General features: G+C 33.1%; 1 protein-coding gene across 1 annotated transcript in view; it reads right to left on the bottom strand.

The window, feature by feature from the left end:
* LOC103600719 (protein eyes shut homolog) overlaps nt 1-26,333 on the bottom strand; it is an 80,719-nt gene that overhangs the window by 15,795 nt on the left and 38,591 nt on the right. Inside the window, exon 5 of the mRNA XM_008585045.1 lies at nt 715-874. Coding sequence (XP_008583267.1) covers nt 715-874 — 160 coding nt within the window. The remainder of the gene's footprint in view (nt 1-714; nt 875-26,333) is intronic.

The following is a 26,333-nucleotide window of genomic DNA, read 5'->3' as shown; positions in this document are numbered from 1 at the left end:
GGAGCCGGTCTGTATGTGGGATCCGAACCCTCGGACGGGAGCGCCGCCGCGCTTCCCAAGCGGCGCACTATCCAGTGCGCCACCCGGCCGGCCCCTCAATTCTTACTTTTACTTTTTTCTCAGAGCTCCAGCCAGGCCTTCAAAGGATCCATCTCTTTCAATGCAATGTTTTAAGAAATACAGTACCCTAAATCCAGAATTCTGTCTTCCCCACATTCTGTTTCATGACATCATTCTCCATATCTCTCTTCAAAGGTTATTTTCGAATGGCAAGCTTTTCAGACATCCCAACTTCCTTTCCCAATTGCCCATGTTTTTCCTCTTTTTTTTTTTTTTCCTCTTAGTAGGTTCTTTGGCTGTTAGCTTTCATGGGAGGCTATTTGTTCCCAAAAGAGCATTTTGTGTCAAATATATTTATATGTTTATCATTGAGAATATTTGTCCAATATCCCCCCCCCACCAACAAATAGATCCATGAGGAGGAAACAGCTCTAGTTTTCCTCACCCTAGTATATCTTGCACAAAGCAGAATTCCTAGAATATAGTTGGTGTTCCTGTTAAAGAAAAAATTGGGGTATAAGTGTATTAATTTCATTTTTAACTTTATTTTGCATTTTAAGATATAAAATACCTGTGTGATTAGAAAATGAATACATGCCTTGTAAATTTTGAAGTGATAAGTCAAATTAGAAATTTTAAAATTAAATGTATTACCTGTAAATCTCAATTGCCACACATATTCAAATTGAGGAGGACCTTTAGCTTGGCAAATATCGTGGCAGGTGGATCCATAGTAGCAGAGGTACAGATGAGTGAAGTAAACATTCTTCACAAACCAACATGAATTTCTTGTGCACCCTGGAGTGCATACATACTAGAAAAAAAATAATGAAAAATAATAGATACTGTATCAAAATATTATCAGTTAATATGCATATGAATAGCTAATTTTTAACACCAGTGACTAAAGAAAAGTTTATGGGACACACTTTTAATTCCTCTCTTTGCTTATTTTTTCTAATTCTTTATCTTCTCTTTCTGTACCATCTTTCTTTATGTTTACTTTCAAAATGCCTATGTGATATTCTTTTGGTTTTGACTCACTCCCCATTATACAAGAGTACCTTATTTTCTCTTTGCTGAGCTACAATATGTTTCTCCCCAAATTAAAAATAACTGTTATATAAATTAGGAGACACACCATTTAAAACGTATATGATGCAATAGAATTAACGCAGAAGAGCAGAAACAATTCATATCAGTTCTGAAATGCCAAGGTACTGTACAAATTTTTTCTATCAGTTGAAAATATTTTAAGATATTAAGGCATATTTTATAATAATATAATTACTCTATGCTAATTTTCTGTATCTTCAAAACAGAAATCATACCTAGTTATAACCAAAACTAAATCAATTAAATTTAAATCATTTTAAGTCACACTGAGGCCATCATTAAGTTTTAGTACATACTACTCTATTTAGGTCTTAGAAAGACATAAATCAGTGAATACTTTAAGCCCTAGAGACAGATTAAGTCTATGTATTCTGTTTAGAGCACACTTTAAAATAATTTCTAGTTTTCTAAGTTTCAAATGATCAAGCTCCCCCTGAATCTAGCAGGAAAAAATACAGTAGAATCATGGCGCTCAAGAAATCATTAACATCTGACACTTTCTCTAATCCAGTTGCTACTCTGAGTAAGCTTTGTTCTAATTATTTCAAGTCATGATGTCTTCCATCTGGATTCACAATCACAGTCTGATAAGTGTATGACCAAACATGAATCTTAAAGCATGTCACTATGCTAATTAAGAAAAGAGCATGCAACTAACTGGAACCAACACTGAAGACAACAAAAAATCTGAAAAGTTATTGTGATTTAATTATATTGATTGGCAACCAAAAAAATACACTCCTATGAAATTTCCAAGTCTTTAAAAAATATTTTTAATTAAAAAAAAAAAAACATTTGTGATTGTCCATATCTGTGGAGTACAGCATTGAATATCAATACCTGTATGCAACATGTGATGGACAAATCAGGATAGTTAGTATGTTCAATATTATACCAATTCCTCCTAACCTTCCTCCCCCTCTCCCTTTCCCACATCTGGTGACCTCAGCTCTGTGCTCTCCTTTTGAATGTTCAACGTATTATTACGTTATTATGATTGTTCTCTCTCTCTCTCTTCCTCTCTCTCTCTCTCTCTTCCTTTCCTGTCCTCTCTCTCCTTCCTTTTTTACTTCCTTCTTTCTTTCCTATCACTTATGAGTGAGGATATATGGTATTTTGTTTTCTCTGCCTGGCTAATTTCACTTAACATACATTTCTCGAAGTTCATCCATGTTGCTACAAGTGGCAGTATTTCATTATTTTTCATGGCAGAGTAGTATTCCATTGTGTATATGTACCAAACTTTCCTTATCCAGTCATCTGATGATGGAAATTAAGGTATGTTCTAATTCTTGGCTATTGTAAATAGAACTTCAATAAACAAGGAAGCACAGGTATCCCTTCAACATAATGTTTCCATTTCTTTGGTATTACTCAACAGTGGAATTGCTGGATCGTATGACAGTTCTATCTGTTGTTGATTGAGAAACCTCCATACCATTTTCCATGAGGTCTGTACTAGTTTATAGTCTCACCAGTGCTCTAAGAGGGTTTTCCTTTATCGGCATCTTTGACAACATTTGATATTCTTGCTCTTTTTGATATTAGCCAGTCTAACTGGGGTGACATGATATCTCAATGTGGTTTTGATTTGCATTCCCTGATTCTGAGTGATGTTGAGCATTTTTTTCATGTGTCTGTTGGTCATTTGTCTATGTTCCTTTGAAAAATGCCTATTCACCTCCTGTCCCCATTTTTTAATCTGGTTATTTGTTTTTTTACCGTTAAGTTGTTTCAGTTCCTTGTGTATTCTGGACATTAATCCTTTTTGGATGCATAATTTGCAAATATTTTTTTCCCATTCTGTAGGTTGTCTTTACACCCTGTTGATTGATTCTTTTGCTGTGAAGAAGCTTTTTACTTCAATATAATCCAATTTGCTTATTTTTTTCTTTTGTTGCCTGTGCTTGGGGGGTCATATTCATGAAGTCTTTGCACACTCCTACTTCAGAAGTGTTTCCCTTATGTTTTCTATTAGGAGTTTTATAGATTTGTGCCTTTTATTTAATTCAATACATTTTGCATCAATTTTGTTATATATATAGAGAGGTATAAGTCCAGTTTCATTCTTCGGCATACGGATATCTAATTTTCCCAGCACATGTATTGAAGAGTTAGTTTTTCCCCAATGTATATTCTTGGTGCCTTTACCAAAAATTGTTTTGTTGTAAATATGTGGGTTGATGTCTGGGTTTTCTATTCCGTTCTTTTGGTCTGTGTGTCTGTTTTTATGACAATACCATGCTGTCTTGATTACTATAGCTTTATAGTATAATTTGAAGTCAGTTAGTGCCTCTGACTATATTTTATTTTATTTTATTTTATATTTTTTTTCTCAGGATTGCTTTGGATACTCAGGGTATTTTGTTGTTCCATATGAATGTTAGAATTGTTTTTGTTTTTGTTTTTCTATTTTTGTGAAGAATATCACTGATATTTTGATGTAGATTACATTGAATCTGCAGAATGCTTTGGGTAGTATGGACATTTTCACTATGTTAATTCTTCTGGTACAAGACCATGGAACATCGTTCCTTCTTTTTGTGTCCTCTTCAATTTCTACCAACTGTGATTTGTAATTCTCACTGTAGATATTTTTCATGTCCATGGTTAACTTTACTCCAGAGATTTTTTGTTTGTTTGTTTGTTTTGGTGACTATTATAAGCAGGCTAGCTTCCTTGATTTCTTTTTCTGCTAGTTCATTGTTGGAATATAAAAACGCTACTGATTTTTACGTGTTGATTTTGTATCCTGAAACTTTACAGAAATTGTTTATCAACTCAAAGAGTTTTGTTGTAGAGTCTTTAGGCCTTTCTTTATAAAGAATCAGGTTATCTTCAAATGAGAACAATTTGATTTCATCTTTTCCAGTCTGGATGCCTTTATTTCTTTCTCTTGCCTGATTGCTCTGTCTAGTACTTCCAATACTATGTTATTAGGAGTGGTGAGAATAGTCATCCTTGTCTTGTTCCCATTGCTGAAAGCTTTTAGGATGATATTGGCAGTGCCTTCGTTATTAAATGGCTTTTATTGTGTTGAGATACTTTCCTTCTCTACCTCATTTGCTGAGAATATATCTTATAGGGATGTTGAAAACTGATTTTTCTGGGTTTATTGAGAAAATCATATGGTTTTTGTTCTTGATTTGGTGATGTAGTGTATCACATTTATGGACTTGCATATGTTGAACCATGTTTGCATCCCTGGGATGAATCCCATCTGATCGCGATGGATAATTTTTTTGATGAGTTACTGTATTCTGTTTGCTAATATTTTGTTAATGATTTTTGCATCTATATTCATCAGAGATATTGGTCTGTAGTTTTCTTGTTTTGTTGTATATCTGCTGGGTTTTAGATCAAAGTGATGCTGGCCTCATAGAATGAGTATGGGAGAATAGCCTGTGCTTTAATTTTTTGGAATAGTTTGAAGATAATTGTTATTAATTGTTTTTTAAAGAGTTGGTCGAATTCGGCAGTAAAACAATCCTGTCCTGGGATTTTATACATTGGGAGACTGCTGATTGTTGTTGCAATCTTGATTATTTTTGTTGATTGTAAGGTTTTTGATGTCTTCTTGGTTGAATCTTGGTAGTTTGTATGTCTCCAGAATTTTATCCATTTCCTTCAGGTTTTTAAATTTCTTGGCATGAATTTGTTTATCATAGTCCCTAAAGATTCTTTTATTTATGTGGTTATCAGTTTTAATGTCTCATTTTTCCTTTTGGATTTTTTGATTTTTGCAATTTTTGTCTTCTCTCTTCTTCTTCTTCTTCTTTTTTTTTTTTTGTTAACCTAGCTGATGGTTTGTCTTATAAAAAAAAAAATTCTGTTTCATTTATCTTTAGTATCTTTTTATGTGTCTCTATTTCATCTATTTCTGCTCTGATCTTCATTATTTCTTTCTGTCTACTAATTTTTGGTTTGTATTGTTCTTGTGTTTATAGTTCTTTGAGGTAAAACATTAGGTTGATTATATAAAATCTTTCTATTCTTTTCATGTAAGCATTTGTTTTGATAAACTTCTCTTTATTACTGCTTATGCAGTATCCTATATTTTTGGGTATGATGTGTCTTTATTTTCATTAGTTTCAAGAAAGTTTTTTATTTTTTTAAAAAATTTCTTCATGGACTCATAGGTTGTTCAGGAGCATGTTGATTAATTTCATGTATTTGTATATTTCTATAATTTCATTTGGTATTGATTTCCAGTTTTAATCTGTTGTGTTCTGAGAAGCTACTTAAAATGATTTCTATTTTTTAAAATTTGCTGAGACTTGATTTGTGACCTAACATGTGGTTTATCCTGGAGAATGTTCCATGTGCTGATGAGAAGAATGAATATTGTGTAGTTGTTAGATGAAATATTCTGAGGATATCTACCAGGTCCAATTGATCTAGTTTGAAGTTCAGATCCTGAGTTTCTCTGCTGATTTGTTGCCTAGGTGATCTATCCGTTGCTGAAAGAGGTGTTTTCAGGTCCCCAACTATTATTGTATTGTGGTCTATCTTTTTTTTTTTTTTTTTTTAAGGTCTAATAGTGTTTGCCTTATTTATCTGGGTGTTCCAAGTTGGGTGCATATGACTGTTATTTCTTCTAGCTGGATAGATCCGTTTATCATTATATAATGATCTTCTTGGTCTCTTTTTATGCTTTTTTGGCTGAAAGTCTATTTTACCCAATATAAGAGTAGCTACTCCTTCTCATTTTTGGTTTCCATTTGCATTGTGTATCTTCTTCTATCCCTTTACTCTTTGTCTGTGTATGTCTTCACAGGTGAGTTGTGTGTCTTGAAGATAGCATATTGTTGGATCTATCTTTTTAATCCAATCGGAATGTCTGTCTTTTGAGTATGAATTTAATCCATTTATATTTAGGGTTATTATTGAAAGGTATTGAGTTACTCCTGGAACTTTATCAATTTTCATTTGGGTGTTCAAATATCTTTTGTTCCTTTCTCCTTTTATTGCTTGTCTTTGTTGTTTGTTTTTTGAGGTGGCTAGATAAAGGTTCTTTCACTTTTGCATTTGTGTTTTTGTTCCACTAGTGTGTTTTGCTCTTTTTATATATTCATGGTAGTGATTATTGTTTTTTGTTTTTTTTTTTTATTCCAGATGCAGTACTCCTTTGAGGATTTCTTGTAGGGTTGGTCCTCTGGGGGTGAACACTTGCAGTTTTCATTTGTTTAGGAAATATACTATTTCTCTCTCATTTCTGAAGGATAGCCTTGATGGGTATGATATTATTGCCTGGCATTTTTTTCCTGTAGTGTTTTGATTATATCATCCCATTCTCTTCTGGCCTTTAGGGTTTCTGTTGTGAAGTTTGCTGTTAGTCTTATGGAGACTCCTTTATATGTGACTTGACACTTTTTCTTGCTTTTTTTTTTTTAACATTCTCTTTGTGACTTTGAGCTTTGCCAGTTTAACTATAATGTGTGTTGGAGAGGACCTTTTTGAATTGGGGATCTTTGAGCTTCCCAGATCTGAAGGTCCATGTCTCTCTGTATACTTGGGAAGGTTTTTGCTATTATTACATTGAACAGGTTTTCAATGCCTTTTCCTTTCTCTTCTCCTTCGGGAACACAAATGATTTGGATGTTTGTGTGCTTCAAGTTGTCTGCTGGCTGTCTTAGATGTTCTTCATTTTTATTTTTTTTTTCCTTTTTTTGTCCACCTAGGTTATTTTGAAAAGAAAAACTTCAAGATCAGAAATTCTTTCTTCTGCTTGCTCTAACTGGCTGCTTAAGCTCTTGGTTGTGTTTTCCTTTCTTTTTAAAAAAAAAAATCACTGAATGAATACTTCAGCTACAGGAGTTCTGCAACATTCTTTTTTAAGGCAATAACACATTTCACATTTTCTTCTTCAGATCCTGGATACTTTTTCTCATTTCATTGTGTCCTCTGACCCTTCTTGTATCTCATTGTATTTCCTTAAGATTGCCACTCAGAATTCCTTTATACTCATTTTGAGTGTTTCCTGCTCTACAGGGTCTGGTATTTGAGTATTATCATTCTTTTGGTGGTGTCATATTTTTTTTTTTTCTTCACATTTCTAGTAATTCTCCATTGATGTCTAATCAGCTGGTAAAGCAGTTGCTTATTCTATTACTCTAGAGAGAGACTTCCTCTTGTAAATGTTTTATCTTGACTGTTAAGTGGGTGTTTTAGTATTTTTTCCATGTAGAGGCAGTAGTGTAGTTTGTGAAAGTACTTCTGCCAAATTCAGTGTTGGAATTGTAGGTGAGTGACTCTGTGTCCTAGCCACAGGCATTTCTGAGGATGGTGACATTATGCTGGTTCATCCAGGATGTGCACAAGTCCTTAAGTTCTTGGGAAAATCACCTGGGTCCCCTGTTGCTCTTTGAATTAGGTTGAGTGACCATGGGTGAGCCTTATTGCCTAATGGTTAGCTCCCTGAGACCCTGATAGGTGAACTGGGACATACTGGTACTCCTCAGGTTGAATCGATGGCCCTGGTGGATTTTCTCTTTTCTCTTTCCTATAGGTAGAGGCTCCTCCTGGGACCTTACTTCCCCTAGTTGGGGGATGGATTTGTGTGGTTGGGATTTTCTTCCTTACTCTATTTGGGTATTCTGGGTTTCTCTACTCTAGGGGTTTCTGCATATGTCTCTCCCAGATCAATGCAATCTTGTGGGCTGCACACCAACCTCCCACCCAAGGTGTGTTACCACGTATGGCAGTGTAATTCCCCCTGTGAGATGGGCTTCTGGGTGGCAGGTTTGCCTTAGTTCACCTTTTTCCTTGGGGACTGCTAGTGACTTTCCTTCTGTCTGTGCTGACAAGTGGACAGCGGGTAGCATATAAGGTGGCAGTGGCTGCTGGTGTGGCAATGAGCCCCTCTTGTGGTGGCAGTGTCTTTCACAGACCATTTGCACAGCACCAGTGTCTGCTGCAGTGGTGTGGAGTGCTACTGCCAGTGAGGTCGCCAAGCCTGCTACTGCTGTCAGTTGGGCGGACAGGCAGGTGGGTCAGTTCCTGGGGCTGGTGAGGTCACCATGTGTACTGGTGCTGTCTTATTTCCAACTCTTAAAATCACCAAAAGCATTTATTCATCACCATCACTTTTATATTAAGACATCTAATTTCAAACTCTATAAGTGGCATTAACTAATCTTCACTGTCAGTGAACATTTTCTCCATTGGATTTGTGATCTTCATTATGATAAAAGATACAAAGTCCTAATAAATTCTAAATCTATGAGTGTACAAAATAAACTTGGTAAAGTAGCATATTATCCATATTGATAGGAACTTGTAGAGTCATCTCTTTACTTAAAATAAAACAAAACAATGACAGACACAAAGCTAAGCTTAAACTAAATCATCTCTTAGGTATTTTGTTTTGTTTGTGTTTTGTTGTTGTTGTTGTTTAAACTAAACATATCAGAGGCAGCTAGACCAAAATTATGCAATCCCCATTTCTGCCAGGCAAACTCAGGAGTCAAGGAGCCATTTAGAAATAAGACTCCAAATCTTCTGTAATAACATAGGGGGATATGGACTAGTAAGGAGCAGATGCCAAGTAATGATGACAGATGGATACCTGCTCACAGGAGTTGTATGGTATTCCTCCTGCTGGTTTGAATTTATGTGGAGACCAAATTAAACTCCTTGGCTTTTCTAAATGAATATAACAAAGTCCCCAAGTATAGATTTCAAGGTGTTTCAGAACAATTTATCTGTCCTTAGACCCTTTTATCCTGAATGAGAACACTGTAAAGGTATTGACTTTAGATAACTTTTGAACTTACAGGGGGTTATTTGGAATGGAAAACTGGAGTTCTTATTGCTTTTTATAAATTATTGCAACACCAATACATTTCCTTCTGACTTTACAACCTAAATGTTGTGAACAATTTATTTCATTGGACCATATGTAGAGGTTGGGAGTATTGTGATACAGGTCTATCTCTGATTCTGACTTGTTATTCATAACTTGAATGTTCATGTGAGAATGCACACCCACACCACACACACCCAACACACCTTGCAGCAATAACAAGAAAACAGATGTACAATATCACATTCAAATCATATTAATATAATATTAGTAAAGTAAGGTAACAAGATAGAAAAGTACAGGCTTTAGAATGAATAAACTAAAACTTTATCTCTAAATAGCACTGAGCTTTCTAGCAACCAAGGGAGAAGGGAAACATAAAAATATAGCATAGCTTTTCTTACTGATTTTTATTTTGGTGGATTCATTTTAGTTTATTGGGAAAACCATACTTCCAGACAATATTCTTAAGGGATAATTGTCATATGGTGGAGGATATTAAACACCTGATGATAATTTCATAATACTGTTGTGGAAAAATTACTTGTTTAATTGACCATGAATCCATAAAGTGTCCTCTTCATAGTGTTATATGATTCAAGTAAGATGGTTCTTAAGTAAATCAAACTCTTACTTTTTAATTACGAATTTTGAAAATGCTGCTAATGAAGGAAAAGTAATTCTGAATTTGTATGGAAATGGAGATTAATGTCATACTTATTAAAACACTATACTTTTAGTTCTTATAATCTTAAATAGAAAACACAATTTAATAATCCAAGATGGTTTGTTATGACCACATAGGTGTCTTTGTGGAATTCAGTTACTCTAAAGTGGCTTCTCTTTTAAATTGAAGTTAATTTGTTGTAGAATAATGGTCTTCTCTGTTAAGATATTTTAAGTTCCACAGTGACCTCAGGTAGCACAGTAATACTAATTATTCTCTATCAATTTTATTTAGACCTAATGGGATTTAAATTAAAAAAATGCATTCCATAGAAATGCTCACTTAACAATTTAATCATCCCAAATTAATGCTTGGGATTAATGCTTTAAATAATCTTTGTATTTAATACTATTTCCCTTTGAATACATGAATTATTAGGTAAAAATATTTATCAGAAAATCTGCTTTGGTCTGGGAATATATTTCAAAATGCATAAATTTCAACCTTCTCTGAAATCAAAATAAAAGTCTTTATTTAAATGAATTCACAGTTAGGGTGACCAACTCAATTGAGTTCACCTGGAACTTCCTTTGTTTAGAATAGGCCTGTATCCTAAGCAAATTGGAATGGTTGTTTGCCCTAAGTAGATTATATACTCAAAGTTTTATCCCTTGATTGAAGGAGGATAAGAAGAGTTACATGTAGCAAGTGATAGGAATTACAAATGATCATCTGTTGTAGGTTTTTGAAATATATGAGTATGTGTGTGTGTGTTTGGAGAGGGAGATTTAGTTACCATAGCATAATTTAACACATTTGCCAAAAGATTCTCTATCTAAAGGTGAGATTAAACTCATTTGCTGAAGATTGTTTGAAATATATGAGTATGTGTGTGTGTGTTTGGAGAGGGAGATTTAGTTACCATAGCATAACTTAACACATTTGCCAAAAGATTCTCTATCTAAAGGTGAGATTAAACTCATTTGCTGAAGATTGTTTGAAATTTTAAATATTTACCAAATGTATCAAATGGGCCCTGTAGGGTTATGGCTAAGTGACTACACCAATTGTATGGCTACAAAAAAATCATAACTAAAGCAAAAATGTTTCATTATTTTAGTTACACTAGGTTTTCCATTTGTATTGTCAGGGATAAGGAGTTAGGGCCCACAGACCCTTCAAACCCTTTGTACAGACTGGGTCACAGGCACCCCACATGCCAGGCTGGGTCACCAAACCCCTCACATACAGGTTCATGCTAGGTAATTGGGAAAAGATCCTGGGAGCCATTGGCAGATGACACGAGCTCAGTCCTCAGCTTCCTTGGCAGTGGTGGCAACAGCTTACAGCAGATCCAGCAGCAGTGGTGGTGGCAGTCTCCCCATGGCCACCCAGAGGCATCCTGGGGGCAGGGGGCACTGTGGATCAGAGCCACTCATCCTTTATACTTAAGTCCATTAACTCAGGACACCTGGGTGCCCATGTGCAATTACATTAGACAATAACCAAGGAACACCTGGGTGCACGTGCATATTTACATCAAATGCTCAGCAAGATTCTGAACATCTGATGGGCCCAGAACATTTTGCTATATTTTCCCTACAGGCCCTTATTCTACAAAGTACATACTTCATGTTTCTGTAGGGAAACAACAACAACAAAAAATTAATTGCTGTAAACAACAGATGTTCATAAATTGCTAATAAAATATATTTGGAAAATAGCAGTGTGTTAATATATTCTGTATTTGACTGCCCAATTTATGTATAAAAATAAAAAAGAGAAATCAATTCACCATTTGCCCTGTTTATTTTGGTAGTGAGTAGGTTCTGTGGGGTGGAATATATAAACATGCATTTGGAAGTCAACATCTATCTTATTGTTGACAGTGAACTAATTAACTCACACATATTAGAAAACTAAACTTGAACTGACATTGAACTTCAATAAGCTTGTGAGAGGCGTAATTTTGGTAAGCAAACAGTGAAATTAAGACAATGATGAAGTAGTTTCATAATGCCAGTAAAAAGGAAAAGAATCAAGAAAATTGTCTATAAAAAGAAAAGTAATCTATTTCTTGTATCATATGTCAGTACAAGTTACATCAGAAAGGAGCAAGTTTTGTAGAACAAAAGATTTGCAATTTTTATATGATTGACACAAAATACATATTCATAACAATTTTATAACCCTAACCAACTGATTTATCATATTATTTGCCAAATATATTCAATGTTGCTTTCCTTTAGGCTTTTCTTTTTTATAGAGGAAAACCGATTTTGATTGATAGTATTAAGAGGATTTTAAAACAAATCTATATGTTGATTTCTTATTTTAACAACTACTTTTCTTAGGAAAGATAATGATTTCTTTTAATAACATGGCTTTTCATGATATATTGAATGTTGTAAACTTCTGTCTCTTGAAGAAATTTTCACAAATTCATGGCTTATACCTAGCATTGCAGCATCTATATTTTCTGGTAATTCTATTTATGTTCAATTTAAGCAGTTACAAGTTTTTAGAAACAATATAGGAAATGATAGGATAACTCTCCCCCTCTCTGTTTCTTTTTCTGTCTCCTTTCTCAATGTGTGTGTGTGTGTTCATGTGTATATGTATGTGTGTGACCATTTTACCATATATATATTCACTATTGTTCAAAGGGGTTTAAAACTATTATTTCATTTAAATCTTTTTATTAGTTTTTTCAACAGCCTGGATAGAGTAAATATTATTATATTCCACAATCTACTTCAGGTAAGGAGACAGAAATTATATATGTGTGTGTGTAAGTGTGTGTGTGCATTTTTTTAAGCTCACACTCCTTTATTTTCACAGGGCTGGAAAATTAAACATATATACTTGGGTTTCAAATCTCATTATTTCTTACTTTATTTTTTATTTCATATTTATTTTCCAATAATGATATTTTTAGTGTAAATGTTAATTGACACACAAGAAATACTATCATTAAAATTTGAAGTAAATCTTATGAATCTAATGTTTTACTGTTTTTGTGACACCTCCTTTTTGAATTGACATTTGCTATTCACTCATCCTTCTTGAGTAGTACTAATAAATCATCAATATTTTATTTATTCATAAAATACCTTATTGTATCCCATTTTTAAAAATGTGAAAAACAGTGATGAATTTACATAAATTAATATCCAATTTCCATTTATATTCAGAGCCTTGTGGAAAAATTAATACTGTAAAATCAGTACTAAATATATTATCTAGATTAATGACATTATTAATGATAACTTAATAATATTATATTATTAGTAATATTATTATTAAATGTTATCATCAGTTTCCTTCCAGCTCCACTGGTAGCACCTAAAAATAGTATCTGTGCCATAAAAAAGGTAAAATACAAAAGGAAACAGAAGAGCTGGCCTGTTTTGGTTTTATGGAAGGCCAAGGGAAACGTGTTTCTGAAGGAAATTCTCAAGAATTTTGGGAATTTACATAAGGTCATATCGTGATCTGCCATTATTCTTAATATTTCTGCGGCACATCACAATAGTTGTTGACAATTCAATGACCAGACTATTCTGATGAAATGAGAAAATTCAACAAACATTTATTGAAACATAACTACTCTCCAGTTATTATCGTAAGAAGAAATTAAAAGTTTAATGACAGTATCCTTGCTCTCACTGAACTCACAGCCTAGTGTGTGTTTACAGTCATTCCAAGAAATCTCATTCATTGGGATTAGTGGTATATAGAAAGGTAGTACTATTCACAATGCAAAGAGAAAGGAAGTAGTCCACATATCACAATAGGTAGCAAGAGGTTTCATTCCGGCTAAGGGCATGTATTTATAAACTATATGAAATGGAAAAAGCATTTTATAGAGAGAAACTTCATGTGCAAAACACAGAATAATGAAAGACCATGGTATAATGAAGGGACAGTCAATGATTCAGAGTAGCTGAGATAGAGAGAGTTCCCTGAGCATACTATGTTATTTTATTTAAAGAGTAAACAATGAGCTAGCTGATGAAAAAAATGAGAGAAGATGCAATTATAGAGACAAGTCACCATGTTTTTTATGTGTAGCTCTTTAGTATTAATACAAAACGTGATAAGAAACACTGGGGCCTTTTAAATAATGGAGTTATCCTACATGATGAATGCCTAAAAGATTACATATTTTAGGGATCAGAGATCGTGTGATGCTGTACTCAGTAAGCTTGCTTTTACTAACAAGGGAAGCAGATCAGGGAGGACACACTGCTGATGAATGGATACAAGCAGCTGCAGTTATTACTCATTAGTTAGCAAAAATTTTTGGATTTTCGATATGTCAAGAAAAATATAATAAATATTTTTTTTTTACTTTTTTTGTATTAATGTCTCTGGCAGGGGCCCGTCTCAGTAATCAACATTAAATAAAGGAAACCTTTACCTATGAGTGAAAGAAAAGAGTTTGAAGTTTAGGAAAGTAGCCATACTAATCACTGAAAAAATATAGTTTCCATAGAAAGTAATTTCAATAAATTAATTTTGGACAAAAAAACCTTAACTTATTCATATTTTTTTGTAATCTGGGTTTTTTTAGAAGTTGGTACATCTTAGAAGAAGAAATTATTTAATATGAAGTACAGGTTTCTAAATTAAAAAATAGCATGGTCTAATTGTAGGAAAAGTACCTAAAGGGGAGAAATTCTATGTTTTAAATGTATAGAGCCAGAAAGCAGATTAGTGGTTGTGTAGGGCTTGGAGGTGGACAGAGGGAGAAAGGGGAATGAATACTAAAGAATACAGGTTTTTCTTAGGGGATAATGAAATGTTCTAAAATTAGATAGTGGTGATAGTTATAGAACTCTGTGAATGTAATGAACATCATTGAATTTTATACACTTGATATGTGTAAATTTTATGTTATATGAAATATATCCCAATAAAGCTGTTTTAAAATGAGAAAAAAAACCTATAATAAGAAATTAATTAATTAAATAGTTAAAGAATATTGCATAAGTGGACAATGGAAGAATGGATTTAGTAGAAGCAGAGTTACTGAGTCATCAGAGTACATCAAAAACATTGTCCAAACTCAGTGGGAAAAGGCAATTTGGTGGAAATTAAAAGAGAAAAAAAAATAAGATGATTTTGGAGAATTAAACAAAAATATTTAATAGCCATATACTAAGAATGCTGGAAGGAGAAAAAGAAGATATAGTACAGAAAATAGTAATAATAACGATGAAATAGAAAGCAAGTCTTTCCCCTAAGTTCAACACTTGAGTTGGAACTCTTAAATCCCCACTGTATGATAAAAAGGATTTTTTTTAAAGGGAGGGGTAGTGAATATCTAACAAAAAATATTTTTCTATATGATCTGAATTATAAAAGTTCTCATCAGGAAAAAAATTAGTTATCAAAAAGTAAAGGTGGTAAAATTAGAAAATATTACAAAGATGTGTGTTCTTTTGCTTTAACCACATTTTTTATAAAATAAGCTACTGAAAGCTGCTAAAAATAGAGGGTTAATTTATTAAATTATGGCACCATCTATGGAGTATTTTTATTTATTTAAATATCATATATCATGTCCATGTCCATTTTATCTCTGGTATCACAGCACACAGCACTCAGGATCGCGCTGTTTCCCGACACTGGTGCTCCAGACTCGCCGCCAACAATGGGGAAAGATTTTAAGATTGCATTGAGAGAGATAAGAATATACAACTTCTCTTTTTCTCATATATGTGTGTTTGGGCATGTGTGAGTGTGGCATATACATGTTAATTCTTTAATAACAATAATAATGTAAAATGAAATGCTCTGATAAACATATATTTATATATACCAGAATAACTACACTTGTATATCTCTGAATGGTATGACAGGAATATTTTCCTTTTCGCTTTCATGTGTACTTTAAACAAGAACTGAGGTGATCATAAATTATTGAATGTCTGGCTTTTTTCACAAAGGCACCATATTTAACTGATTTCCAAATTTGCGTAAAGGGAAAATGTGAAATGATGTAGAAATATTCGTGTCTGGATGACCGATTTAATTTAATGGCTTGTAAGTTGCCAAGCTTTTCTTAGACTGCAGTGACTTATTACCTCTGTTCCTCTCTCAGTATAAAACAGATAGCCAAAAGCAAAACAAATAAGGCTTTTTTCTGTCCAATTCTGAGACGATGACTCAAGCAAACATTAGAATTTTCATCGTTGTGAAGTGATACACAGTATTCAAAGGAATTATTTGAATAATAAAATTATTATTCACAGTCTGTTCTGTCCCACAGGAATGCACATTGCTAATGACCAGAAAGCTTGCTCTTCCCCTCTCTATATCTTCCTTTATTTCCCTTCATGGTTTTTCTTCGTGTTTCAACAGTACATTTCCAAGAACAAAAACACTGTTACCTAACTCAAGTCTTTTATTTTCGCATTTTAAAATATAACCATTATTTTGCAGGATTATTTATTTATTCAATACATATTTATTGTGAGTCTGTTCTTGGGAAGACACGAGGGGGTGAAAGAACAGAACTGTCCTCGTTTTTTTAGACATAACTTTAAAATAGAGACAAACAAAAAAATAATCACAATTTCTAAAGGCAATAAATATCTCAATACCTTTAAAAATATGTCATTTTGTTTCCACAGCAGTTTAAATTTTCTCATTAAAAAAAAATTATTATAACATAACGTTGATTGTACATATCTGTAGGGTACAGAGTTGAATATTAATACCGGTGTGCGATACATGATGCTCAAATAAGAAATTAGTATATTCAACCTTATAGAGTGCTGTCATTTTCCATGTCCCTTTATCAATTCCTCCCTTCTTCCCCCTCTCCCTCCCTATTTCCTACCTCTGGTAAGCTCAGTTCTCTCCTTTTGAAAGTTCAACGTATTATTGTGATTGTTGTACCTTTTTATTTATTTGAATTTATTTATTTATTTATTTTTAGTTGCCATTTACAGGTGAGGATGTGTGGCATTTTTCTTTCTGTGCCTGGCTTATTTAACTTAACATGATTTTCTCTAAGTTCATGCATGTTGCTGTGAATGGCAATATTTCATTCTTTATTAAGGCAGAGTAGTATACCATTGTGTGTATATACCACATTTTCCTTATCCAGTATTCCAATGATGGACATGTAGGTTGTCTCTAACTCTTGGCTATTATAAATAGAACTGTGATAAACATAGTAGTGCAGGTATCCCTTTGACATGATGATTTCCATTCCTTTGGGTATATATACAACAGTGGGATTGCTGGATCGTATGGCAGTTCTACCTGTTGTTGTTTGAGGAACCTCCATACCATTTTGCGTAATGGCTGCATCAATTTAAAGTACCACCAACAGTGAAGGAGGGTTCCCCTTCTCTGCATCCTCACAAACACTTGCTATTCTCTTTTTCAATAACAGCCAGTCTAACTGAGGGGAGATGATATCTCAGTGTTGTTTTGATTTGCATTTCCCTGTTGCTTAGGTGTTGAGCATTTTTCCAAGTTTCTGTTGGCCATTTGGATATCTTCCTTTGAGAAATGCCTATTCAGCTCCCTTGCCCATATTATCTCAGTGTTGTTTTGATTTGCATTTCCCTGTTGCTTAGGTGTTGAGCATTTTTCCAAGTGTCTGTTGGCCATTTGGATATCTTCCTTTGAGAAATGCCTATTCAGCTCCCTTGCCCATACATTAATCAGGTTATTTGTTTTTTGTTGTTGTTGTTTGTTGTGTTTGTATGTTTGTTTTTTTAACTACGTTGTTTGAGTTCCTTGTATATTCTAGATTTTAATATTTTGTCAGATGCATCATTTGAAAATATTTCATCCTGCTCTGTAGATTGTCTTTTTGATGTGTTAATTGCTTCTTTTGCTGGGGAGAAGCTTTTTAGTTTGACGTAATCCCATTTGCTAATTTTTCCTTTGTTGCCTGAGCTTTGAGGGTCATATTCATAAAGTCTTTGCCCAGTCTGACTTCTGAAGTGTTTCCCCTATGTATTCTATTAGGAGTTTTATAGTTTCAGGTCTTATACTGAAGCCTTTAATCCATTTTGAGTTGACTTGGGTATATGGCAAGAGGTATGGGGCTAGTTTAATTCTTCTACATGTGGATGTCCAGTGTTCCCAGCACATTTATTGAAAAGGCAGTCTTTTCACCAATGTATGTTCTTGATGCACTGTCAAAGGTCAGTTGGCTGTAAGAATGTGAGTTTATTTCTAGATTCTCTATTCTGTTCCTTTGGTCTATGCATCTGTTTTTATGCCAGTACCATGCTTTTTTGGTTACTATAGTTTTCTAGTATAATTTGAAGTCAAGTAATGTTATACCTCTTACTTTATTTTATTCACTTATTTATTTACCTCAGAATTGCTTTAGATATTCAGGGTCTTTTGTTGTTATATTTGAATATTAAGATTGCTTTTTTCTATTTTTGTGAAGAACTTCATTGGTATTTTGATGGGGATTACACTGAATCTGAAGATCACTTTGGGTAGTAAAGACATTTTCACAATGTTAATTTTTCTAATCCAAGGGCCTGGATTTTCTTTCCACCTGTTTGTGTCTGCCTTAATTTCCTTCAACAGTGATTTTTAGTTCTCATTGTAGAAGTCTTTCACTTCCTTGGTTAATTTTTTTCCTAAGTACTTTATTTTATTTTATTTCTGGTGGCTATTGTAAATGAGCTAGCTTCCTGATTTATTTTTCTGCTAGTTTGTTGTTGGAGTATAAAAATGCTACTGATTTTTTGTGTGTTGATTTTGTATCCTGCAACTTTACTGAAAACATTTATCAACTCTAAGAGGTTTTTTGTAGAGTCTTTAGGCTTTTCTGTATATACGATTATGTCATCTACGAGTACAGACAATGTGACTTCATCTTTTCCAATCTGGATGCCCTTTATTTCTATCTCTTGCCTGATTGCTCTGACTAGTACTTCCAACACTGTGTTATACAGGTGTGGTGAGAGTGGGCATCCTTGTTTTGTTCCCATTCTTAAGGGAAAAGCTTTCAGCTTTTCCTCATTCAGAATGATATTGGCAGTGCCTTTGTTCTATATGTCTTTTATTGTGTTGAGATACTTTCCTTCTATACTAATTTGCTTAGAGTCTTTATCATGAAGGGATGTTGAATTTTGTCAAATGCTTTTTCTGTGTCTATTGAGATAATCATATGGTTTTTGTACTTGATTTTATTAATGTAAAGCATAACATTTATTGTCCTGTTTATGCTGAACCATTCTTGCATCCCTGCGATAAATCCCAGTTGATCATGGTGAGTAATTTGTTTGATGTGTTGCTGTATTCTATTTGCTAATACTTTGTTGAGGATTTTGCGTCTATGTTGATCAAGGATATTGGTGTATAGTTTTCTTTTTTTATTATATCTTTGTTTGGTTTTTGTATCAGAGTTATGGTGGCCTCATAAAATGAGTTTGGGAGAATGGTCTCTGTTTCAATTTTTTGGAATAGTTTGAAGAGAATTGGTATTAATTCCTCTTTAAAGATTTTGAAGAATTCAGCAGTAAAGCCATCCTGTCCTGGGCTTGTCTTTGTTGGGAGACTTCTGGTTACTGCTTCAATCATGTTGCTAGTTATTGGTCCATTCAGGGTTTCTATTTCTTCTTGGTTCAGTCTTAGTAGTTGGTATTGTCCAGAAATTTATCCACTTCCTACAGACTTTCAAATTTGTTTTTGCATGGAATAGACTGACATATTTGAGTAGATTGCTGTCCCAGTAAGAGGACTAAAAGTGACTGAAATATCTTTTCATCTACAGAAGTGTAATGTAAAGTAAATCTTCCTCCAAAAAATATCTTACCATTTTTCCAATAAATTTTGTTATAATCAATCTTTATCTTACTGATTTAAGCTTACACATCCAGAAAATGACAGTAAGTACATTCTCGCGTTTGGTTTTCTATATGTTTTTATTAATTTAATTCTCTTTTTATTCCAATGCCACAACCTTTTAATTATTAGAAATCTATAGTTCACTTTTCCTTTTGGTAGTCCAAGTATGGTATTTCTTCAAAGTTTCATTGTATATTCTTAAATTTGTTTTCCCTAAATCACTTTAATATTTTTTTTTCGTAAATATGTATTATAAGTCAGTTTCTCAAATAATGTCTTATACATTATATTAATTTTGATTTTCTTTTTAATAATTTAACTAACTGTGGATTATTCCTTCTAATAAATTATTATTGGAGTAACATGATTTTTCTTAGGCTTAAGAAAAAATGTAATGAACTAAATGGCTTTACTTATTTTAAGTCAGGTAGAACTATTGAGGCAGTCTCCTAACTTCAGAAATTTGGTAAAATCGCATAGTTTATTTTAGTTCTTATAAAATTTTAGAATATTGACTTGAAAATTTTGCATGAGAAGTATTAAAATTATTAATTTAATAATTCTGTTAGTTATTAAGTAGAAAACAATCATAGATGCATGAGAGTAATAATACAGAAATAATAAATGAATAAAACTTTTAAATGTGATAATCTAACATAAGTTGAAAAAAGTTTTCTTTTTCTATTTTTCTTAAAGCCCACTTTATTGATAGTATAAGTTTAAGACCTATTTTAATTCTTGGCCCTCATAAAAGGCATAAAGCTGAACTATATTTAGAATTCTAAAATTCATCATGATATCCTAATCTTTGGGGATGAGTATAGGTAATTTTATAATTCCTTCAGGTGTTTCCTATTTCTATCTTTTTTTTACCAGGTGTTTTAATTCAAGAATTCAGAGATAATGTGTTCCTCTGGATCGATCCGGGTTATTTTAAAGTTAACTGGATGACACTACTGAGCTCTCAACATCGTTAATAAAGAGATCAGTTACACGTGATAAAAATAGGCTTTTGGCCAATTATAACATTGTGCAGTGAAAAGAAGAGAGAGGGGAAGCTAATTTTTAAAAAAACAAAATTCAGTTTTGTCTGATTTCTATATTTATTATCCAAATGGGAAGAATAATTTCTTATTTGCATGAAAATTTAACTGGGAGATAGGGTGTATCAAACCTTTTTGGTACAATTACATAATTAAACTTTGCTTCTCATTTTAAAGTTCTGGTATTCTGCATATTTTCAGAAGAAATGTTTTGGGGAGTTGAGACAGATTGCTTGAAAAAGTCATGCTAATTCTATGAAGGACAGCTAGAAAAATAAACAGAGTTAGGTCTTCAGGTAACTATCTGGCTGCGGATAATGAGCAACTTACAAAGAATCAATAAATTCCTTGCTCTGTCCTCATAACAGATGCAAGAATAATTGGTAACTAACCCAGATTTGCTAATAGTAAACCTATTTAAAATACAATAGCAACAACCAGCCAAAAAATAAATAAATAAGAAGTCACTCATATTATTTCAGGACCTAGGGAGATACCCATTCTAGCCCTTGGTCTGCCTGCAATTCTTACTCCTAAAAAAATTTCTGCTTATGTCAGATTTAGATAGGAAAGGATTATGAAGAGCTGGGAAAGGAGATAGGAAATAGTGATGTGTGGATCTCTCTCTCCCTTTCTCCACTCTCTCTCTCTCTCTCTCTCTCTGCTCTCTCTCTCTCTTTCTCTGGTTGTACATGCATGAGTGTGTGTGTGCTGTCAGTTTAAGAAATACTTCCTCAGTAATAGGTAGACACTATTATCAAATCTAAACTTTGAGCAATTGATGTTAGGTTTCTTTTATTCTTTTCTTTTTGTTTGCAATTAAAGATATATATCCCAGTGAGAGACTATTGTAAAAGCATGAGGTAGCATCACGGTCTGTCTTGTTTTGAACTGTGTGCCCGTGGTATAGAGTTTCCACAATGTAATTTTTAGATAAATATTCTTTCAAAGACGTGTACTAGTGAAATGACACAAAGAAGAGGACAAAGAAATCTAAGAGATTATAAAAGTATAGTGACACTTTCCATAAAAACACCTGATTAAGGATTCACCAATACCTATTGAGAAAGAATAAAAATTAGTTAACCTACAGGCTTCTAAAATAACTGTGATTATATCTGCAATTAAGATGTTGACTGTATAGTAAATTACATGTGGTTCTACTTTCTCACAAATTAGGTGGTTTGCCTCATTTTTAATTAATGCTTTTGTTGGACTTAGAGTGCAAGTTGGCAACATTACTTCACAATTGTTAAAGATAACTTCAGAATAGTGTAGAACCCCTTTTCTAATGATTAGATGTCCATATTGGGAAGAATATTAGTTAAGTAATGCCCCCCTGTGTAAAACTGACAGTAGAAAACAATCATAGATGCATGAGAGTAATAATACAGAAATAATAAATGAATAAAACTTTTAAATGTGATAATCTAACATAAGTTGAAAAAAGTTTTCTTTTTCTATTTTTCTTAAAGCCCACTTTATTGATAGTATAAGTTTAAGACCTATTTTAATTCTTGGCCCTCATAAAAGGCATAAAGCTGAACTATATTTAGAATTCTAAAATTCATCATGATATCCTAATCTTTGGGGATGAGTATAGGTAATTTTATAATTCCTTCAGGTGTTTCCTATTTCTATCTTTTTTTTACCAGGTGTTTTAATTCAAGAATTCAGAGATAATGTGTTCCTCTGGATCGATCCGGGTTATTTTAAAGTTAACTGGATGACACTACTGAGCTCTCAACATCGTTAATAAAGAGATCAGTTACACGTGATAAAAATAGGCTTTTGGCCAATTATAACTTTTAAAAAAAAAAAAAAAATATATATATATATATATATACAATTCCTTTGGTACTTTCTCCTGTAAATAAATAATGTTATAAAACTGAAATTAAATTAAAAAGTATGAGAGACATTTATTAATTCATCATTGGAAGTCCCTCTTGATTTTTCTCTATTATATAGTGATAGAGTTTGGATGTATTGTTCTCCCAGAACTCATGTGGAAACTGAATCTCCAATATGGTAGTGCTGGAAGCTGTTTGAATCATGGGGGCGGATCCCTCATGAATGGATCAATGCTCCCCCTGGGGGAGGGGGGAATAATGAGTGAGATCTAGCTCTATTAGTTCTCATGAGAGCTGGTTGTTTAAAAGACCCAGACACCTCCCCTCTTGCTCTCTCTTGATTCCTCTCACCATATGATTTGCCTGTACCTGCTGGCTGCTTGCCACTTTCTGCCATGAGTAGAAGCAGCCTGAGGCTCACACCAGATGCAGCTGTCCCAGAATCATAAGTCAAACAAATCTCTGTTCTTTATAAATTACCCAGTCTCAGGTATTTCTGTTACAGCAACACAAACGGACTAGAACATATAGCTAGTGCTAATTATTATACTCAATCAGTAGAAAATGTGGATTTTCAAAGTACTTCTCATTGTAGACCAATTAGTTCATATATCCTGCATTTAGAAGTGACATTGACATAAGCACTAATCCCTGAGTATTTCTATTTTTGTCCTAGAACTGCTATTAAGACACCTGAAAATTTTCTATACACAAAATCCGTGATATATAATGGAAGCTATGTGGTAACTTTAATTTCTGTTAATTCTTGTAAGTTGGAAACAATTCTTGCTTTATTATTGTTGGCTAAGCTAGGAAGGCAAAGTCAAAAGAACCCAGATAATACTGTGAGTTTGACCATAAAAGAAGGTTCTACCACTTTGCACTACTAACAATTATATGGCAACAAAATCATCTGAGAATTGCTTAACCATGAATTCACTGAAAGATATTTTCTTGTGTTTGAAAAATTTCTTCCAAGTAGAAATACATTGTTTTTTGTTTATTGAAGAACTAGAAGAAAGAAGTAATATATGCATATGAAAAATCCTTAAAAGCAAAAAGCTAGTGAGAGGACACTGCTCTCTTCCAAGCACAACTTGAGGCAGAAGTCAACTTGCCTACCAAGAATCTGTATAAGAGCAAGATAACTTATCCATTTAATGAAGTTTTTAGCTTTAGCATATATGCAGATATTATGGTTCTAACTTCTGTTAATAATCATAGTGGGAGAAGAGCTACCATCTTAAGGATTCAAACAATATAAATCAGATTCACGTAAATAACCACCCCCCTTTGTGTGCTTTCACCAATAATTTCTCCTTAATTATGAGAGGCAAATTTTTAAATAGTAAAACTTCTTCAAGGAAATTTTCGTGTGCTTTCACCAATAATTTCTCCTTAATTATGAGAGGCAAATTTTTAAATAGTAAAACTTTTTCAAGGAAATTTTCTTTTTTTTTTTCTTCTATTCAGAAAACCATTGAAAAATTGGTCTATGTAAGAGAGAGAAGAGAGGAGAGATAACTGTCTCTGAGGTGTAAGACATGGATCAGGAGATTATTGAAGTGGATCCTGATCACATGGCATTTGTAATCTAGTATGAAAAGTAATGAAGAACTATATTGTGAGTTGGGAAGCCAGGTGGCAGTAGTTGTTAAGAAGAAAGATCGCAAGAGGACAATGATGTGTATGGGCAAGAAGGGAGTATTTAACATTTTTAGATTTCATGTCAAGGGAAAGACTAACAGAGAAAGTAACTTTTGAGAGAATACGGAAACAGAATGAAGAAGCCTATAAATCACAAATCTGAGTAAAAATATTCAAGACAAAGGCCTGAGGGAGGAGCATGCCTGAATTCTTCCAGTAATGAGACCATTGTTGCTCTTTTAGAGCAAAGTAGAAGGAATATGATGACATTGAGTTAAAGCTTACCTGGTCTGTCCCCTGCAGAGTTTAATTATGTGGGCCTTTGAATTCCTCTGTATGCGTGTGTGGGTGAGTGTATGTGTGCCTGAGAGAGAGAGAAAGAGAGAGAGAAATTCTGTTTAGACTTTCTATTGTTGCAACTAAAATGGTAAAACTCTTTTAAAAGTTTTAATCTGTAAAATTCTACCCCAATGCAAGTTGTATTCACATGGAATTCTAATTTGGGTTTTACTTCTTTCAGTGTGAGTTTGCATAAGTCACTCTTGTTGATGATCATTAAAAAAAAAGAAAAAAGAAAAAAAAAAGATTTAACTAGAGGATGGAAGTAGGAGATAGAAATAATGCAGATGGTGAAGTTAAACTTGATGAGGCTTGAACTTTGTTTTATTGTTAGTGTTCCAATGAAGTCTTATAGGAGACTTAAAAAGATGAGATAAAACATAAACTGAATCCTTATATCTGCATCCCGGAGCCAGATGTAAAAGAAGAAAACCAAAGGAGCTTTGTACGAAGCTCTAATGGTGTTTTCTTTGATGACATAAAAACAAAACAAAACAAAACAAACAAACAAACAAACAAACAAAAACAGCAGTAAATAATTTTAAGTCATAACAGTAGGAAGTTGTAAAATATTTGGATAGACACAAAGCAGAAATTGTGGATTTAACTATGTATATTATCCATTAAAATGAAAATAAGTATTCCAGTAAATCACTGAAGCTTTAAGGAAAACAATTCCTTAATCATTGCTATAAGGCATAATAAATAGTTTTTAATCATATAGGACATACATTTTTACTTTATAATGGGCATAATAGCAATCATATCTTTTAATTAAGTGGATGTCTTGCATTTATTTTTATCAATATAAAGATAATTATAAGAATCTTTTTCTTTTTTTTTTTTTTCTGGGAGCTCTTAAGCACTTAATTTCTTCAATAGTTTATTCTTCCATTATAGTTCTTAGAAACCTAATGCTCAATTGGGAAGCAACAATTGTTTTATCATAGGGGTCACTTATATTATTAATAATGAAGGTGCAATTGACATTGTAAAAGTGCTTTATTACATATTCCTCATCACAATTTCAATGAGAAAGTTTGGCATCCTTATGCCACTTTAATTATAAAGAAAATGAAATGAAAAGAGAAAAATTTAACTCATAATGAAGAGCATGACTTGGAATTAATAAGGTTTGACCTACAAGGTATTTTTTCCCCTAATATTTTTCATCCTATTGCATTTAATATCAACTTTCTAAACTAAAATATCACTATGGGGTATTTCTTTATTCTTCATACAACTTTAATTAAATATATTCAAAAGAAATAAATTACTCGTTCTGATTATTATTTTAGTATAATCCCATTAAATAGTGAATTGCTTTTAAACTATTGGTTTATTTCCTTCTAAACTATTTTATACACATTTACATAATACAAATATTGTCCAGGCCCCACTGGCCATTAAAACTCTGATTAAACTTGGTCTTATGTTACCTCTTCATATTAACTCAGAGCCACTTTGTGACTTCTAGATCTGTTCTTCCCCATTTTTCTTTTTAGATCCTTGCTTCTATATCCCTGTGTGTTTCAATTTGCCTCTGGGGCAAGTAGGTCACAGTCTTTATATACTTCAATGTATCAATCAAATCAAATCAAATATACTAGGGAAGTTTTACAGCAATTAAAGATTAAAAACCCCTAAACATTATGGGGATGGATGACATTGGAAGCTACATCACCTATTTCCATCTGTCATCTAACTGGCTCCCCTCCCTTTTACTTCCTACTGCCTGTGAAACCTGGGCTCCCTATATATACTTCCTGATTTTGGATCCCTGTACTGGCCAGCCATGAAAAAAAAAAAAAAAAAAAAAGTGTGTGTGTATGTGTGTATATACACAGAGAGACCAAATATATATATTTGTATGTGTGTGTGTATATATATATGTATTTACACATATATGTGTGTGTAATATATATATATATACATATATATCTATATTTTATACACATACATAC

The sequence above is a fragment of the Galeopterus variegatus genome, unplaced genomic scaffold, assembly GCF_000696425.1.
Source record: "Galeopterus variegatus unplaced genomic scaffold, G_variegatus-3.0.2 Scaffold3427, whole genome shotgun sequence".
NCBI lineage: Eukaryota > Metazoa > Chordata > Mammalia > Dermoptera > Cynocephalidae > Galeopterus > Galeopterus variegatus.
Note: the sequence above shows the minus strand (reverse complement) of the source record. Positions and strands in the feature narration are given on the sequence as shown.